Source organism: Phaseolus vulgaris, chromosome 2 (genome assembly GCF_051622355.1).
Source record: "Phaseolus vulgaris cultivar YP4 chromosome 2, ASM5162235v1, whole genome shotgun sequence".
NCBI lineage: Eukaryota > Viridiplantae > Streptophyta > Magnoliopsida > Fabales > Fabaceae > Phaseolus > Phaseolus vulgaris.
The window spans coordinates 15,201,949-15,221,111 of record NC_143499.1 but is presented as its reverse complement, the minus strand read 5'-3'; the positions used below and the strand labels follow the sequence as shown (position 1 = coordinate 15,221,111).

Here is a 19,163-nt window from a genome sequence, read left to right as displayed (position 1 = left end):
ATGTAAGAATGAATGAAAATGTAAAATATGATTAAAAATAAAAAGGAAAGCATTGGTGAGTTAGTGGGTTGCAAATGTAGAAAAGAGTAAAAATTTGATGAATAATGAAAGGGTGGGGAAGTTGAATTAGTGAATAATGAGAAAAGGGGGGGAAAAGGAAGAGAAGATTAATAGGGTATGAAATGATTAAGATGACAAGGAAGTAGTAAGATAGATAACGTGGGCTTGCGTGCTGAGACTGACACAAAGGGGTCCCGCGTCGTTGGCTAATAAACAACCACATTTGGTTTAAGCCATTTGAAGTCTAACCCCAGTTAGGGAACATATTCAGAAAGGACAGTATGGCGTATCTCTCCCATTCCTTCTTTCATCTCTCTCTCTCTCTCTCTCTCTCTCTCTCTCTCTCTCTCTCTCTCTCTCTCTCTCTCTCTCTCACCCTAAACCCTATTAATAACAATGCCTTTTTTTTAGCTGAATTTTTTGTTAAATATATTATTACCTATATTTTGGCACATGAACTTTGTGCAATTGATTAAAACACATAGACAATAGATTGGCAGTTAAATATTGTAAGTGAGTGCAGTGGGGTGAAGTTTTCACTTTTTTCAAAGCTGCTTGTCTGTGTGGCAGCAGGGGTAATGATGGATCTTCACTTTGTTTGGAGAGATGGTCAGTTTGCTCTGTAAAACCACAAATGATGCATGCACAAATCCAAGGCCTTCCAGCACGGGATGCCTTTGCACCACCGTTAACTTCCCCGTTCTGCTGCTTCAAACGCCGAGGGAAATTGTTTGTGATCCCAACCTAGGTTTTTATTGGATGGTTGGTGGAGAGGATGAGATAAATACACCATAGACTATCTCACTCTGATTTTGATTTTGTAGGAGAAGACAAATTGCATAATTTAGGGTTTGCATTAGGGAGTTTGATGGAAGAAATTGGGTACACACCGTTCTCATCATCTACCGCTGTACCGTTGGAGCAGTTACTCGCCTATTAATAACAATGCCTAGTCCCCCCATGCACTTCTCCATTCTACTCTCTACTCCTTAATCTCTCCCTTCCTTCACCACCTCCTCAACCCTACCAATAAATTACTGTCATCTATAAAAAGTTTACTATAGGTTATCGACAACATTAATATTTCAAATAACAAATTTGATTGAGATTTATATATGGTGGACATCGTCTCGACAAACTAGAAATAATAAGTCAAGAATATTTCAGAAAATCTATACGCATGTTATAATATTGACCCACTTCAAAAATATTACACTTACCTCTATGATTAGGTTAACATCATAGAGTAAATTTTACATTTTCAATAGTATTAAATATTCTAACCACCAAATATTGACTTGAGCGTTAAAATTGTTTTTGTAAAGATCCCTACTCCGATCGAGATCTGAGAAAAAATTGAGAAGTAAAACAATCAGATTAAAAGGGCAGAATCGAAGATACCTTTAAGGTCTATAAAAGAAAAATTAGCTTCCATCGTGAGTCCAAGAAGGAAGAATACTGGGAAATTCAATGGTATCTATGAGGAATATGACTAACGACCAAATATCAGTAGATGCAAAAGTAACAGAGACCGAACACATGACTCTACTTTTGGCTCTCCAAAAGGAAATGGTTGAAATGTAACATAAGAATGTTGAAGAAATCAGTGCCCTCTAACAAGAAAACAAGAAAATGAAGTGGAGATTAGAAGGTGTACCAACTTGTCCCAACCCTAGGAGGGAGAATACCAAGCACTGGTGACTAAAAATATAACAATGTTTTCGTGACCCCGAGCATCCAACTATGGTAACCGATACATTAGAGGCAGAATCACTATTCACACATCAGCAAACACTTCAATAACTTGGGAAGTGCTCGATGACATCCTTTTTCGTTGACAGAAAAATGAATGTTGAACTCGCTTCAAGTTGGAAAGGTTTAAGTATTGATCGATATGACAAGACGACTAAATTTAGAACGTAGTTCGCAATGAGCTTGCCATGTCACTCTTGTCAACATCTAACAAAAGAAGGGAGAGGCATGGAGGCTCTCATGGAGAGGTTTGGGAAAGTCACTTTGAATATCTAAAACCTCAACTTGGAGATTGCTCTCTATCATATGGTGCAGCCCTGAAACCAAGACCCTTCATAGATAGTCTCTACAAAAAACCAGTCGCTGACCTAGATGAACTAAGGCAAAAAGTCACAAAGTTCATGCAACTAAAAGAACTTCACGTGATCTAGAGTTAAGTCTAAATCAAGTTTGGGCCCAAGAAGCCCTAAGAAAAGGAGAGATAAGAAAAATCTCAACCAACAAACAAACCTAGGAAGAATTAATTACCTAAATTCTCTCATTACACCTCGTTGAACACAGACAAAGTTGAATTCTAAAAGAGGCTCTTAGTGTTGACCTCATTCTAAAAGTTGATAAGGTTCCAACCTGAGATGTTTGGGGAGGTTATCCCTTAACTAGCTGGAGGCCACATTTGTCGATGAAATTCCCCTTGATATTCGCTGACATCATCACCTTACACGTGGACCAGAGGATAGCGAGAGAATGTTACACGACTAGCTTAAAAATTAAGCCACCATAGTCGTATCAAGATTATTTGGCCTACCGGGATCAACCAAGTATGAGAAGGGACCATACTATTTCTTTTATCGACCTTGATCCAAGGATAAACAATATCTGAGTAGAACCTAGAGATAACATTATCTCGTTACAATTACAAGACGAGAACTAGTGTACCCAAATTGGGACTTCACTAACCGTGAAAGATACTGATATTCGCATGAATGACGATCGATATGTTGGAGTCAACCCCAACATTATCACACATAAACTTTTGGTCTACAAAGAAGTTAGGTTAATATCCTAGAAGAAGAGAAAATTGGGAGAACCCTTAGAAATCTCAACACTAATAATTCGAGTGAAGATCAAGGCCCAACTTTGCATCTCTAAGCGCGCGACCACGAGTTCCTCGAATGAAGTTGAGGTTGCTACCTTTTTATCAGTATCCGTCAAAGATATATTCACACATTTGAAAAGGTCAGGTCCCCATCGAGAAAGGGTTTAACAACATTGATCCCAACATAAGAAGAAAAAGATCAAGACCTATAAGGGGACCTTCTTGATGAAAATTGTTTCTAGGACATCTCATTCCTCTTGTGTTTTTTATCATCTGGAGGAGACGCAAGGTCAATTACAAAGGTAGAATAGAACACCATATCAAAATTGAACAACTGTTTGCTGAAAACATACACTGATCGTGAAATAAAAAACTTCAGCAAAAATATGTTATTGCAAGTAGTAATTACTGTCTAGAAAGACCTAACCTTCCCATTGAAAGAATACCCCAAACATGTTTGATGTCACTAAATTCACCAACAACAGTCTTTTCAACCTCTCTATTTTTTTTATCCTCATTCATGGGAGTTGATCTTCCATTCGCAACATCTGCTACTTGGGCCACAAATCCCTTATCCACATGGGTATTGAATCCAAAACCATTTACTCATAAAGCAATAAAACACCCACCAACTTCATAAAATCCAATGCTCATTAGTTTTCTTTCTAGAGATTAATACCCAAAAGATAGAATAAGGCACCTCCATTCGGACAAATGAGAGTTAGTTGAACTTTTATTGTTGGACTAACTTTTCTATAGTTGAAGCTGCTTCAACACCGACATAAAGTCAATGGTCATTTGAGTGATGATGCCTACAACATAGGAAATTATTCAATAAAGTTAACACCTACCGAGAATACAAACAAAACATCTATCAAATCCACCCATTATCAAGGGGAAAGATAAAATGGAAGTATCTTCTGGGTGGGTAATGCCTCCGAGAAGACTTTTTTATCCTCACAGGTCATCATAAACCTCAAGCAACTATGATAACAGAGGGGTTCCTGGGTCCAATAAAATGGGAACTTTGGTTTATCCCTGAAGAAAATATGATTTCAACCTAAATGTTCAATGACAGCCTTAAATAACCCACTTATAAAGTTTTTATAGGATGAAGTATAAGGGACAAACAAACACAACCCAGTTAACCTACAAGGGATACCCAAGCGATTGGGATGTTAGGCCAAGCATTATAATAATGGAGGAAAACTTGAGGAGAGAGATATAAATTGAACATCTTGTATACAAATTGAAAGGCTTGCAAACGAGGCCCATGTATTTCGATGCAGTTGTGTAGAAGTGACACTAAGGACGCACAAAACACTCATGGTAAACTCATCAAAGGGAGACATCAACGTCTGAGAAAAAGTAACTATACATATAGAAGAACTCAGATGACGCCACTCCCAGCCATGACAGACATTGCCAATGGTAACACATTGCTTAAGAGAAATTATGTCTACTTTAGAATCTCTTTTGAGCATAGGAACGCTCGTGGTATGACTCTATCACTAACTACCACCAATATTTTGAAAAATATTGGGTGACTCCTGTACCTACCCACTAATACCTTGAACGAAGAGGGAGAAACTCTTGGCTTGCTCAACAACAAGATTCTCACACTAGGAGTGTCTACCCAACATTCCCCTACCCTAGAGGTCAAACTCTCCCCAAAACAACGATCAATTGACCAAAATTCCTCGAGGAGCACCCACCAAAAGAAGTCAATACACTTAAAGAGGAAGACATCACTAACCTCAAATATACACAAACTCTCTACACCTAGTCACTAATCGGATTTATAAAAAATGAAAGTGGTCATACAACTAAGGAACCACCTTTATTTATAGATGTTGAAGCACAAGAATCCAATCAACACACCCCGTCACCTCTCAATCGTCAAATCCCTTCAAACTAATGGTAAAGATCACATCAGGCACAAATCACGAAAGAGGACGCACCAGAATCCTAATCATGCCCACTCTTTCTAAGACTCTTCTGGATAAGGCCTCGAGCCTAGGGGGCTAGGTGATATGATTGTAGGTTGTCAAAATAATTCAACCAAAGAAAAAAAGGTAAAATTCTTTCAAAACAATTAAGACTCACAAAGCCAAACCTATCGTGCTTGAGGGGCTAATGTGTATGTGGTAGAGACCATTAATATCTGACATCATCGACTTGATCGAGATCATGCTCGGTTGACGACTCGACAAACTATACTAGAAAAACCAAGCCTAAAATGATATCAGAAAACCTCGAGGAACACATGTTGATGATCTAAAATGAGAAATAAATAAAGAATGATTAAAGGCAATTAGAATATATTAATCAATATGTACTATCAGATTAAACCAAGATTAACCTTGAGGGTGGGAGAAGGAAGACATTCCTTTTGTAGTTTACAACGGCTGGCTTAGACTAGTAAACCAAATAGTGTGCCTGGGTCTGACTTTCTTTAAAGTTGTAAAATGCATTATTTGACTGGGTTATTTTTTTATACCTTTGGGATTAAAGCTTATAACTGAGTAGGGCGGTCGGGTGGTATATCCCCATATAAGTTTGTGTGGCTGAAGATTACCAACGGAGACAAATCTTTACTAGTTAGACAGGGGGCACACAAGGCTTTTAACTTTTTTTTCTCTTGAACCTTTTACATTTTGTATATGAGTTGGAGTACGTATTTCTATTTTTTTATTATTTATTGTTGAGAAAAAAAAGATTAACTTTGAGAGTTATGTTAATCCAGATTCAATTTTCAAACAATATTTTCACTTCTATATATAGATTTCACTCTGACCACGGAATATTAATCTAAATGTAAGAGAACCTTTTTGTACTACAAGAAAATCATGAAATATAAACTAATTTTAGAGACAAAAAATAATTAGTTACTATAGTAACTAAATTAGAGACCATTTTAGAGACTACAAAATTTTTTAGTTTCTAAATTAGTTTCTATTATTGTTAAGTAGTTTCTAAATTGGTATCTAATTAGCTACTAAAGTTTTAACTACCAATTATTTAGATTCTAAATTTGGTAGAAAAACCTGGGTAGCTAATTAGATACCAATTTAAAGACCATTTAACAATAATAGAAACTAATTTAGAAACCGCAAGTTTTTTTAGTTTCTAAAATGGTCTCTAATTTAGTCACTATAATAACTAATTATTTTTTGTCTCTATAATTAGTTTTTGTTTTATGATTTTCTTGTAATGTTGCAAAATATCCTTCACTCTAACAAAGATCAAAGATTCGAGAAAAAACTGATAAAGATTCGAGAAAAAACTGATAAGTAGAACAATCAGATGAAGAAGATAGTGACAAAAACACTTTTTGTGTCCATACAAACAAAAAAACCAACTTCACATCTAATTTCCACTTTTTTTTTTCTCAATTTCATTCTTCTTTTCTTTTATCCAAATCCCCTCTTAAATATTCCCTCTCCTTTCCTACCTCCATACGCACACACCCTCTTTTGAGATAACTTTGTTTAGTTTCATTTTTCTGTCATTCTCCTCTGACAACCCCATTTCCTGCTTGGCCCTCCTCTCAGTGGACACCCTCACACCTTGTTCTTCTCTCATTTCACTCCAACCAACTCACAACACTCTTGGTTCTCTCATTTCTAGTTTTCTTCATTTTCCGTAAAGCTGGCTAATTAAGAGTGTGGTCTTGCAACACCAAATAACATTTCTGACACACAGAAACAAAGGGTGGTTAAGCTCATTCCATTAATTCACAATGTCCACCAGAAGATCTCGTTCCAGACAATCCGGTGCTTCTGCTGAGATCACGGATGCGCAAATCACCGATCTCGTTTCCAAGTTGCAACAACTTATCCCTGAGCTTCGAGCCAGGCGCTCCGACAAGGTATTTATTATCCTTGCTCCCTCTCTTTTTCTTACTGTCCCTCTCATTCACTTTGACCCTCTCAACCTCTCTCTCACTCACATGCACAACACACACATACATTGCACTTTTTGTGTGGATGCCCTTCATTTTCGTAGATAAGTCACCTCTTCCTTATTTTCTTTAGCCACAACTTGAGGCTATAGTCCAACTCAGATTCCTCCCTCTTAACCCATTCACTAAATTAACTGCATTACTTACTCACAACACCTTCCTCCAACTCTGTCTTAAATTAATAATAATATATTTTATTATAATGTACCAACACTATACATCGCATATTATAATACAAAACTCGGTTATCTTTTCTAATATTACTCGTGATTAATTGATTTTGTAAAAACAGTATATATATATATGTTGTGCATGAATCATAATGTCAAAACCAATGAAGTTTACTGATAATGATATATGTGGGTATTGTAGGTTTCAGCTGCTAAGGTATTGCAGGAGACATGCAACTATATAAAAAACTTGCACAGAGAGGTTGATGATCTAAGTGATCGATTATCAGAGCTTCTGGCTAACACAGACTCCAACAGTGCTCAAGCAGCCATTATTAGGAGCTTACTTATGTAATAGTCTAGTCTAGTGCATTTATTTGTGTCGTGTGCATGTCCATGTCTCTCTCACTTCTTTATCACTCTCTCTTCTGGGTAGGGTTTGGTTTGTACTTTCTAGACACCAACGCGAAAGACTACCATCGGATCCATGTGAAGCAGTTCTTGATTAGTTTTAATTATGTGTCACTTTGTAGTAGTAATGAATTATGGTCAGCTTCTATGGCTGTAAATAAAATGGACTACATCGTGAGTTCTAATTATTACTATAGTATGAAATGAAACACATAACTTTTGTATCGCGGCGCAAAAAGGTTGCTGTCATGGAATGAATACATGTGTGGCCTTTTACATGGATAGTGTCAAATAATTTTTCAAATTTGGAGGCTGCAATGCTTGAGTTTAATCTTAGTAATCTATCTTATGAGAGAAATTCTGCAGTTTTGTGTGGACCCATTAGAAGGGTCAAGGTTGAAGCTGACAGTGCCTCTAACATGTGACATGCCCCACACCATTTTCGGTTATTTGTTCTTTGCCAACCCGTGATATTAATGTTCGCATTAGGACCACAATATAAAATAACTAACTCCTGATCCAAACCATCATCTTTGCCAGCGTAATATACATACATTATATGTGCCATTTATATATCTAACGGGATAATCACAATATCCCTTTATTGTTCGCAAATATCAGAGAAAAGAAGAAAAATAAAAATAAAAAGATAAAAGCAAGTCATCGAATACCAATATTGAATTTAATTCCCATAAAGTGGGAAAGTTTAAAAGAGGCATATTGTAAAAGAACAGAGATACTAGGAATAGGATTCACTCCTTTTTAATAATTCAAATTTATTTAAAACTACAAAACTATGAGAGACAGTCATTAAATAGAGGGGTCGTTAAACCAGAGATGAGTACCATCTTTTTATAAGTTTTAATAAGTTTCCACTAATGAGAAAGAATATACATTAAAAAGAATGTGTTTTTAACCTTTCTCAAGTATAAATAATCAATTTATTATTAATTTAAATTTTTACGAATTTACAGTACTTTTTTTTTACTTATTTTCTTATCAAGAAAAGTTGGACCAAACACATTTCCAATAAAGTTTAAAAAATGTTAATTTGACATCGCTAAGTAGTTGGGTAGCCATGGCAATTATGTATTGAATTTAAATAGAGGTGGTTCTGATGTGGTGAATTTGATGTTGTGGTAAAGTGAAAAGAAATGATGGCCCCACACACCTGCAGGTACCATTTGCATGCAATATGTGGTGGGGGAAGGTTGTTTCACAATGTATCCCGGCCCCAAAAACAAAAGCTACGTTCCACAGTGCAAAATTAAATATGGAGCTATCAATTTAGGCCATGAAATAGTTCCAATTCATTAATTCAATTCTGGCTAACATTGCTTTGAATCCAGGGTAGGGGTAATTTTGAAGCAATATCTTAGTGAAAGTTTCCTCTGTTCTTGCCGTGTAATGTGCCCCAATCTCTCAACTATGTCCAAACCCTTTAATGCATTGTTCTTGAAGGCATACTATATACATATCTTGTACCAAATTTACTCATAACCAACTCTTTCATACACCACTGTCTCATTAATTAACACACGTAAACTCTATATATATCCTATTTTCCTCCTTTATGTTGAAAACTTTCCCTTCAAAATAATTTCATATTTTGTAGTTTGAGCTTAGAGGGATGACTTTGTTATATGTTGGAATCAGTTGGCAATTGTCTGGACTAAAAATATAAAGTGTGTAACTTCCAGTATTGGTCCTTTTTATCTATCAACTCAGTTACATACGTGCAATTAATGTCTTCTTCAATGAGAAAACTATTTACGTGTTTTTCATTTCCTCAACTTAATGTTTCAAGATGTACAAAACTACGAACACCGAAGAATAATTATTCATACTTTTGAGAGATTTCAGGAAAAAAAAAATGATTCTGCAACCATAGCTAGCAAGATCGACTTGTGTTTTTCTTTGTGGACCGAGGTCTTTTCTTCTATTAGAATGAGATGTCTCCTTTTTTGTAAATTTTGAGTCGGCGAATGCCAATAAAGTCAGGTTAAATAAGATAATAGAAACCTTCTATTTATAATATATTAATAAACTTCTATTTATACATTTTTTATTGGTAAAGAAGGAATAATTTTTAATGTGATCTTAATACTTAATTAATGTGTAATCACTTATTTCAACATATCATCAATGTATAAGCTTGACTATATTATTGGTGTTATTTTTTTTTATAAAAGGTTTCATGTTAGGTATCACTATGCAACTTGACATTTCAGCTAGGTTGACACTTTAAGTAACAACAATCATCTGTCATTGCATGAAAAAATATTATTAAAAAAGAAAGTAAAAAGAAAATACTAAAAAAAACGGGAGACTAGACCAAAATCCATATGTTAACAAAAACGATACACAGGTAGACCATAAAGAATTCTAAGAACAAACTAGATGGAAGCCTATTATACCAATGAAGTGATTCTCTATGAATAAATCCTAAATTAGGCAACTTATCAACACACACATTCGTTTCACGAAAAATATGAGTAACCCTAAACCAGATTTTCCCACAATAATTAAGACAAGTATTTCATCGATTACGAAACATTAGTCCAAACAGTAAATGCCGCACAAACCAAGGCAAAATCACATTCAAGCCATACATTAGTAAGTCTCGTCTTTTGAGCTTCCTCCATAGCATGTATAACTTTATAAAACTCAACAACCAAAGCAGTCTGAACTTCAAGAAACGTAGAGAAAGCACCAATAAACTCCCCCGTACTTCCACGAAAAATACCTCTACAAGTGGAAAAACCAAGATATCCCCTAGGAACCCCATCAGTGTTAATTTTAACCCAGCCTGGTGAATGGAACTCCCATCTAACAGGAAGAGGACAAAGAACTTTACCAGTACGAGTATTAATACCAAAAATCACGTTGAAATTCAACATATATGATTCTTTATTGAAGCCTTAGACGATTTTAGAAATGTCAGTCATATAATGTTGATAAAGTATTTTAATGATTGAAGACTCTTATTTTTTTTTATGCTTAACCTTGTATTCTATGTTATTTACCTTCATCTAGCAATTTGTGTAATTTATGTATTAGATTTAGTTGTTATCTGACTCATATTCATCATTTAAATATGGGTATAAGTTAATTTTTTTTATAAAGTTTTGATTTGGAGACATTAAGGGAAAACTTTATGGAAACAGAGAAACCTTTTCCTACTTAAAAACCAAGAGTCAAACGCTTAAGAGATTTTATCTGTAGTACAAATGAAGGTCTAGAGATGGCAATGCATACCAACCTGTCATGCATACATTCGTTCCGTATTTGACTAGTAAAATGCGGATCGGGTTGGTCTGTCCCACGTAAAAAATGCGAATTCATTTTATTGGCTCGTTTCGCATAAAGACCAACCCGCTTAAGAAATATTTTGTTTAAATTAATGAAAAATAAAATTTTAAATATAAATTTTGAATAAATTTATTTTTTGTTTATTAAGTTAATTTTTTATTTATTTAGATGATCAGGTAAATGGTCTTACATTATTATTCTCACGATACATGCGTAATAAATTATGGGTAAAAAAAATTCTAATGATGTTTTATTTTTCAATGAAATTTGAATTTCAATCGTATTATCAAATTGACTAATAAAATATAAATATATACAATTTTTTAAGGTAATACATGTAAACACATGATTACTATTCTAATTTAAAAATTAATATATATATATATATATATATATACCTTATTGGTCTCAAGATAGGGTCAATACTCAATTTTGTACTGTAGTTTTTAAAAAATATCAATTTGGTCCCTTTATTTTTTAAGAAGTACCCAATTTGGTCCTTTTTGTTAACTCTTCCCAAACGACATCAAGTGTTGGGTATACAAACCAACAGATAACTAAGGACACAACAAACACTTCCCAAAAAGGTCAGTCATCTCAAGATACAAAGCTAGGCCCCACCAAGTCTGAAGAAAAAATCAACAAAAAAAGAAGCTATAAACCCGAATATCAGAAGTTCTTCCTTTTGGTCTTCTTAAAAAAATAGAATATGTTTGTAAATAATTTGGGCTCACTTTAGGGGTCCAAATAGCAAAGATAGGCTAGAATAAGGTGTCTTTAGCATAATAGGGGGTGTAGTTATCATTTTAGCTTGTTCCTAGCCTTTTAGAAAGGTAATTTGACCTAGTTTCTAGAAGGACAAGCCTAGGGTACAGGTTTGACTTAGTCAAACCCTAAGGCTGCCCATTTTTTCCCTTTTCCCTTCCTACCCCTCTTGCTTGTTTTCCAAGGCCCCTTCACCTATAAATAGAAGGCCTACCCATTGTATTTTCCAAGTTGGATTTGAATGAAGTAAAGAAACTCTGCATAAATTGTGTGAGCTCTTAGTGAGACTTATGTCCTCTTAGGTTTGAGGTCTTATCTTGAGTGATTGGGAAGCTCTCAAGTGGCGGCCAACACACTCATCTTGGAGCACACCACCCTCCAAGTGGCGTGACATTTCTGACCCACAATCATAAGTTTTCTCATTCCATTTTCCTTCCATTTTCTCTATTCCATTTTATGTGTTTGTCTCTTAGTTTCTCTTCTTTGTTGCTCTTGGGTTTCACTCATAATCATGAGTATGATGCATCATTTGGGAGGCCATGACCACCATTGATGTTACCTTGTGCCCATTTTCAATTCCACAATTGCATCTCATTTTCACCATATCTTGTTTTTTCATCTTTGCCTCTGTGAAGTGAACCTTCACACTTACTTAACCACTTGGTTAAGTTCGTGTCCAGTGGGAATCTTCCTTAGGTAAAATGTTAAAATCTCAATCTTAAGTAAAAGTGTCACCATATATGAAAACATCTAAAGTCAACTCACATCAGATTCTGACCCAAACGATAATGTTTAACACATTTGAATGCTAGGAATATATTTGAAATGTTAATTGCTATCAACGTTTAATCTTAATCATAAGTAGTTTTTATAAATATGTGAGGAAACGATATTTAGGAAGCACCCACTAGCGCAGAAATGCTAATCAAATGCGGCTATTTTACATTTACAAATGCGGCTATAGAGCCGCATTTGATCAGCACGCATTCGTAAATCAGAGAGATACAAATGCGGCTATAGAGCCGCATTTGTAAATGCGATTTACGAATGCAGTTATTTCAAATAGCCGCATTTGTATATTCTTCTGAATGAGCAGAGGGTTTTAGGGGTTTAAGATTTATGAATGCGGCTCTGGTAATAGCCGCATTCGTAAATCAAATTTACAAATGCGGATTTGGTAATAGCCGCATTCGTAAATCACATTTACAAATGCGGCTTTTTCCTAAGCCACATTTGTAAATCTTGTTTTTTGATTTACAAATGCGGCTTTGGTAAATAATCGCATTTGTAAATAGTGTTTTTTTTAAAGTGCAATTTATATTGTCCCTAAACCATATAAATTAACCTGCATAATATTCAAACCCAACCAGACAAATACAAAAATATAAAGATAAATTGATAGAATCAAAATGTACATTTACAAGTAATCAAATTACATAATAAAACCTACACTATTGATTAACTATGCTAAAGTTATAAAAATTTACGAAATATGTGGACCAAGAATCTCTGACATATGAAATGCCTTCCGAATTCATTGGTGTTTCATCCGTGAATAACTGCATTGCAAAATATAGTTGACATAAATTAGTTTTTAGATATATATATATGTTCAAGAATTATAAAAATGATTTAACATATCATGTTATTACCTCTTTCCAACCAGTTTTAACACCTAGTCTTATAATGGTAATCATCCATTGCATAATGTAATAGCCACACTCATAGCTTCCTGGTTGTTTATTACACTATAATTCAATAAAAAGTAATATGTTAGTATATTGATAAACAATGATAATAGAGAAAGAAAAAAATTACAAACCTTTATTCTTATGTAGTTCAAATTATTTGAATTGGATTGACCTTTTAGGATGTTATATCCATGTCATGAACTGGTTAATACAAAAAACCTCGTTAGTAGATGGTTAATTAGTAACATATACAAAGTTAAGTTTATAATGTACTTACGTATCAATGATATCCTTAAATTTTGTGGGAATCTTCTTGTGTAGGGAACAAAACCACACAACAGTCTTATCAACCATTGATAAGACAAGTAACTGCCAATGATGCCTATATCATCCATGAAAAGAGTTAGTAAATATTTAAAACATGAAATAGTAATAATTGATGACATATAATTAAACTTACTCATTAATATAAGGGCATAAATAAATTTATTTTCCCTCTTTTTCCAAGGTGTTAGTGATGTATGCTTGAGTCTCAGATGACCTTGGTCCAACGGGATTAGTATATGCAGGATCTAAGAATCCATACATATTTTCCTTCCCCTCAGTGATACAGACTCTATGCAAAAACCTACAAGTTTTTAGTTAAAGCATAATCAATAATAATTTAACATAAAGTAAATTGAATAATAGGTAAAGATACTTACATCATAAAAAATTGAATTATAGTTATATTGAGCTCCTGATTCCCAGATAAAAAATAAATATGTGTTGTACATCATCAGTGGCAGTTCAGTGTTTATTTGAAAAAATGTATCATCCCATGGAAATGGAAAAGGTTCATTACCAATCTGACTAGCAATGAGACCTAATGAAGCTATAGGATTGTCAATTGGAACCTCACCCTTCTTCTCCGGACTAGTGTGAATCCTGAATCATCAATTTTAACCCCACTTTTATTGTCAACCCATTTACACTTGAAAACTGGAACGGAAAACTTAGTGTAGTCAACCTCCCATATCTCTTCTATAAACCCATAGTATGCCATTGATCCAAGTACTGGATTTGTATCTTTCGAAGTCGAAAACTGCATTGACTTGGCTTCAAGAGTAACACCAGAATTTTGAACTGTACTCTTTTCATCCATGGACTTCGTGTAAAATATACAATTATTCACTTCGTACGTTGTACATGAGATGACATCAAACTTCAATCCAGCAGCCAACCAGGTCAAGGTCTCTGATGCCGTTGAATCCTTGAACACCTCGTCTTTAAACCAAGGCATGAAAGTTCTATTATGTTCCATCAAGACCCATTTCTCTGCTTGTCTTGGGTTATTTGCCTTCACAATGGCTTTATGAGCTTCTATGTAAGGTATAACTTCATCTGTGTTATTCAATATGTACAAATGTGCTTGCAAGACTTATGATCGAGATTTGCTTACAATATTCACACCATGTAAACATTTACTTGTAGAACGCCTGTGGTGCCATGAATTAGCTGGAACACCTATTGGATTTGGTTTTGTCATGTACTCTGAACAAAATTCAATACTTTCTTCAGCTATGTACCTTTCAATCATTGAAGCCTCTGGACGATAATGATTTTTCACATAACCTTTCAAAATTTTCATATACCGCTCAACAGGATACATCCATCTTAAGTACACTGGTCCACACAATCTAACTTCTCTTACCAGATGCACCACTAGATGAACCATGATGTCCAAAAAAGACGGAGGAAAAAATATCTCCAATTCACACAAGATAACAACAATTTCATTTTGAAGTTCGTCTAGTTTTGAGGGATCAATGACTTTACAACAGATGGAAGAGAAGAATGAGCACAAACGGGTTATGGTATGTCTAACATTTTTTGGTAAGATCCCACGGATAGCTATCGGCAACAACTGTTGCATCAAGATGTGGCAATCATGAGACTTCAACCCAATTAACTTCAAATCTTGCATTGACACTAGGCTTTTCACATTTGAGGAATGTCCTTGTGGCACTTTCACACCCTTTAGACATTGACAAAAACTAATTTTTTCATCTTTTGACATTGTGTAACAGGCTAGGGGCAAATATGTACGCTTACCCATTTCTATGGGTGCCAACTCGCCGCGTATGTTCATCTCAATCAAATCTAAACGAGCATTTAGACCATCCTTCGTCTTCCCGTTAATGTTAAGAAGTGTACCAATTAAGCTATCACACACATTCTTCTCAACATGCATTACATATATACAATGTCTGACTTCTAACCTCGACCAGTACGGAAGATCAAAGAAGATTGATTTCTTCTTCCAAATGTTTGTCACAAATGACTTTTTTTTTACTTACCAAAGGTGTGGTCTATGTTATTTACCTTTTCGTAAACCTCAACACCGGTTAATGGAGTTGGTGGACCACTACCCTCTTGGTGTCCATTAAAGGCTTTTTTCAACCTCCGGTAAGGATGATGACTTCTAAGAAACCTCCGATGCCGAAGATATATTATTTTCCTTCCATGTTTCAATTATTGAGAAGCAGTGTCTTCTTCGCATATTGGACATGCTTTATGACCCTTAACACTATAACCTAATAAGTTACCATATGCCAGAAAGTCATTGATGGTGCAAAATAACATGGCATGAAGCTTGAAAGTTTCATTAGCAAATTCGTCAAATACTTCAACACTGTGGTCCCACATTAACTTCAAATATTCAATTAGAGGACTTAGATATACATCAATATCATTCCCTGGCTGTTTCAGACCGGATATCATCTTAGACAACATCATGTATTTTCGCTGCATGCACAATCCAAGAGGTAAGTTGTAAATAACTAGTAAAACAGGCCATGAACTGTGATTTGTACTCATATTACCAAACGGATTCATTCCTTCTGTAGCTAAACCAAGTCGGATATTTCTTGATTCTTTACCAAACTCTGGAAACTCATCATCAAATTTCTTCCACTGAATAGAATCAGTTGGATGTCGGTACATGCCATCACATTTCGTCTCATCTACAAGCCATCTAAGATTCTTAACATCGTTTGGGTTTGCAAACAAACGCTTCATCCTTGGAATGATGGGAAGATACCACATAACCTTCATTGGGGGTCCATGCTTTTCTATATCTTTAATAGTATCATCATCTTTTTCTTTCAACTTATAACGTGATAACCCACATCTCGGACAACTTTTCAACAATTCAAAATCTTTCCGGTATAATATACAATCATTAGGACAGACATGTATCTTTTTATACTCCATACCCATTGAACTAAGAATCTTTTTGGCCTCATAATTACGATTAGGTAGAGTATTTCCCTCTGGAAGCATATCCTTCAACAAATGAAGCAATTCCGTGAAGCTTTTATCAGTCCATCCATTTATTTCCTTCAAATTCATCAATCTTAACACCGCCGACAACCGTGTGAAGTTAGTTGATCCAGGATACAATGGAGTCTCTGCATCGCTTGACATACTTCCATATCCATGCGCTTTTGCAAAAGACTCAGCTCCTACATCACGAATCATGTCCTCCAATCGATCATCATCTACATCATCCTGTACTGCTTCATCCATGGTGGACCCCACATATTCTTCAGTTACGGAAACACGTGGTAAATTTAATAATTCACCATGCCATGTCCAAGTTGCATAAGATCGAAGAAACCCATCACATAGCAGGTGCTACCTCATTATATTAACATCCAGTATCCTTCCATTCAAACAATTAACGCACAGACACCTGATCTTTGCTCCATCATGGCCACTATTAATCGCGTTACGTTGTGCAAATTGTATAAATTCTTCTACTCCTCTTTCGTACTCCTCATTTATACGAATAAAATTCATCCAATTTCTATCCATTATATATTCTGGAATAATTAGAATTTTTATATCAGTGTTCTATCTCACGCGTTTGCCGAGGGTCGAACACCCTCAGACAAAATACCAGAACGTATTATTGCTAAATATAACATATAAAGTAACAACTAACTACTAAATAATATAAATTTTAATATAAATTACATAATACATAAAAAAACATACAAATTCAAATTATAAATTATAATAATATAAATTTTGAAAAATACAAATTATAATACATAAAAAACATACAAATTCAAAATATAATAAATACTAAATAATATAAAATTTAAAATACACAATAAATTATAATACATAAAACAAAATCAAAAAAATGCAAAAAAAAAAATTAAAAAATTAAAAAACCAACCTTGTTCGTGAACCAAGTTGGCGGTGAAGAGTGGTAGGGGAGCAAGAGGAACAGCGGTAGTGGCAGCGGCAGAGCAGCAACGGAGAACCAATGGAATAGTGCCTTCGGCCAACAATGGAAGGAAACGAAAGACATTAAAAACGAAAGCCAATGTGAAGACTGAAAGGAAGAAAGCGAACCTCTGGAATCAATATACATACCTTCGACCAATGCAATGAAGTGTGCAAACGAGAGACAAACGAAGAGGATGAATAGTGCAAACGAAAGAACTGAAAGAAACTACGAAACTGTTGAGGCGCGTAAAATTTTTTAGGGTAAAAAGCATTTACAAATGCGGCTAAACATAAAAACCGCATTTGTAATTTACAAATGCGCTTGTTTGTATAACCGCATTTGTAAGTCAAGCGCTTTGATTTACAAATGCGGCTAAACAGCCGCATTTGTAAATCAAAGAGCTTGATTTACAAATGCGGTTATTCAAACAACCGCATTTGTAAATCAAATTAATTTAAAAAATGCCACCGTGTTTTTTACGAATGCGTTTAAGCGAAGAGCCACATTAAATAAAGAACGCTCTTTTCTTCTTTTTGTACTAGTGATCTTAATAATTTTATATGTGAGGAATCGATATAAATGATTTTTATACGAGCATCAATATCAATCAAAGGACACAATATTGTCATGCTAATCAAAATACAAAAGAGTCAGAAAAATGAACCCCAATCCCTATTTTTCCAATTGAAGCAACAAACTCTTTGACTTGTGTTCCTGCTGGTTGACTCGCTTCGTTAGTTGACTCCAAAGGTAGCCTTGGGCCCTTCTATCTCCACCTGAGAATCGTACCTTCTTGATCAAGAAACCTCTCACTTGCAAAGACAAAGGGGTGCCCTAGCGGCCGTTTGCACTCCGACGCTCAAGTCGGTATTAGGGCAAAGAAACACCAAAAGTGTATATTAGCTTTGCTAGGATTCTTGGCAACCTTTATATAGGTTGAAACTAGGGTTTACCTTTGTGTTGTTACCCTCATCTAGGGTTCCTTGGAAAATGTCCCTGCCCCGCTATTTAGGTAATCTTAGCGTATCTGACACATGGAACCTTCCTTAACTAGAGTGGAATGAATAATAGAGTGGCCGCTTGGATACCAACTTATGCACCTATTCTCTAGCGCCATCTGCTTCGTGGGTGCCCTAAGCATTCATGTGCCATGCATGCAGCTTCCCTGGAAACCCTAACCCTAATGGGCTTTAACGCCTCCCAGGATTATTCATACGTGTCGCGCCTGCATGCACTATACACACCATGTGCATGGATCCTTCGTGACTTAGTCTTTCCACATATCTCATGTCTTAGCTGTTAACTCAACATAACTCTAGGGCCCATTGTACGTGGCCCTTTATAACATTCAGACCACCTATGTTCGATATTCTCCCTCTACTGGCGAGGTCCTATATCGATCTCCAACATCGAGGCTTAGCATACTAATATCCAAAAACTAACCAATCCCCTGGTAGGTGTGTCTGGGGCCCACCTCACGTGGTTCCTTCCAATACCAAGCATCGGTGCACGATGTCTGAGGTCAGTCTTTCAATCGATGACCGAGGACTGGTCGGGACAACTTGTTTTCTTATTAATCATTGCCATTATAACAAATCTTAACGAACTTTTATTATTTTGTTTTGTATTTAGTGAATATTTTGTTGATCAAGAGAGATCA

The 19,163-nt window shown here is 35.3% G+C and overlaps 1 protein-coding gene and 1 pseudogene across 1 annotated transcript; one reads left to right on the top strand and one right to left on the bottom strand.

Moving 5' to 3' along the window:
- Nucleotides 1-495: 495 nt before the first annotated feature.
- On the bottom strand, nt 496-962 carry LOC150029019 (structure-specific endonuclease subunit SLX1-like; annotated as a pseudogene).
- Nucleotides 963-6,368: 5,406 nt separating this feature from the next.
- KDR (basic helix-loop-helix (bHLH) DNA-binding superfamily protein) lies at nt 6,369-7,731 on the top strand. Its single transcript, XM_068612200.2, has 2 exons — nt 6,369-6,779; nt 7,245-7,731. The coding sequence occupies exons 1-2, from the start codon at nt 6,651-6,653 to the stop codon at nt 7,395-7,397; spliced, it is 282 nt and encodes a 93-aa protein (XP_068468301.1). The 5' UTR covers nt 6,369-6,650; the 3' UTR covers nt 7,398-7,731.
- Nucleotides 7,732-19,163: the final 11,432 nt, after the last annotated feature.

Coding starts and splice junctions, on each gene's coding strand:
- KDR (XM_068612200.2), top strand. CDS start 6,651: ATGTCCACCAGAAGATCTCGTTCCAGACAATCCGGTGCTTCTGCTGAG. Junction 6,780..7,244: donor GAGCCAGGCGCTCCGACAAG/GTATTTATTATC, acceptor TGGGTATTGTAG/GTTTCAGCTGCTAAGGTATT.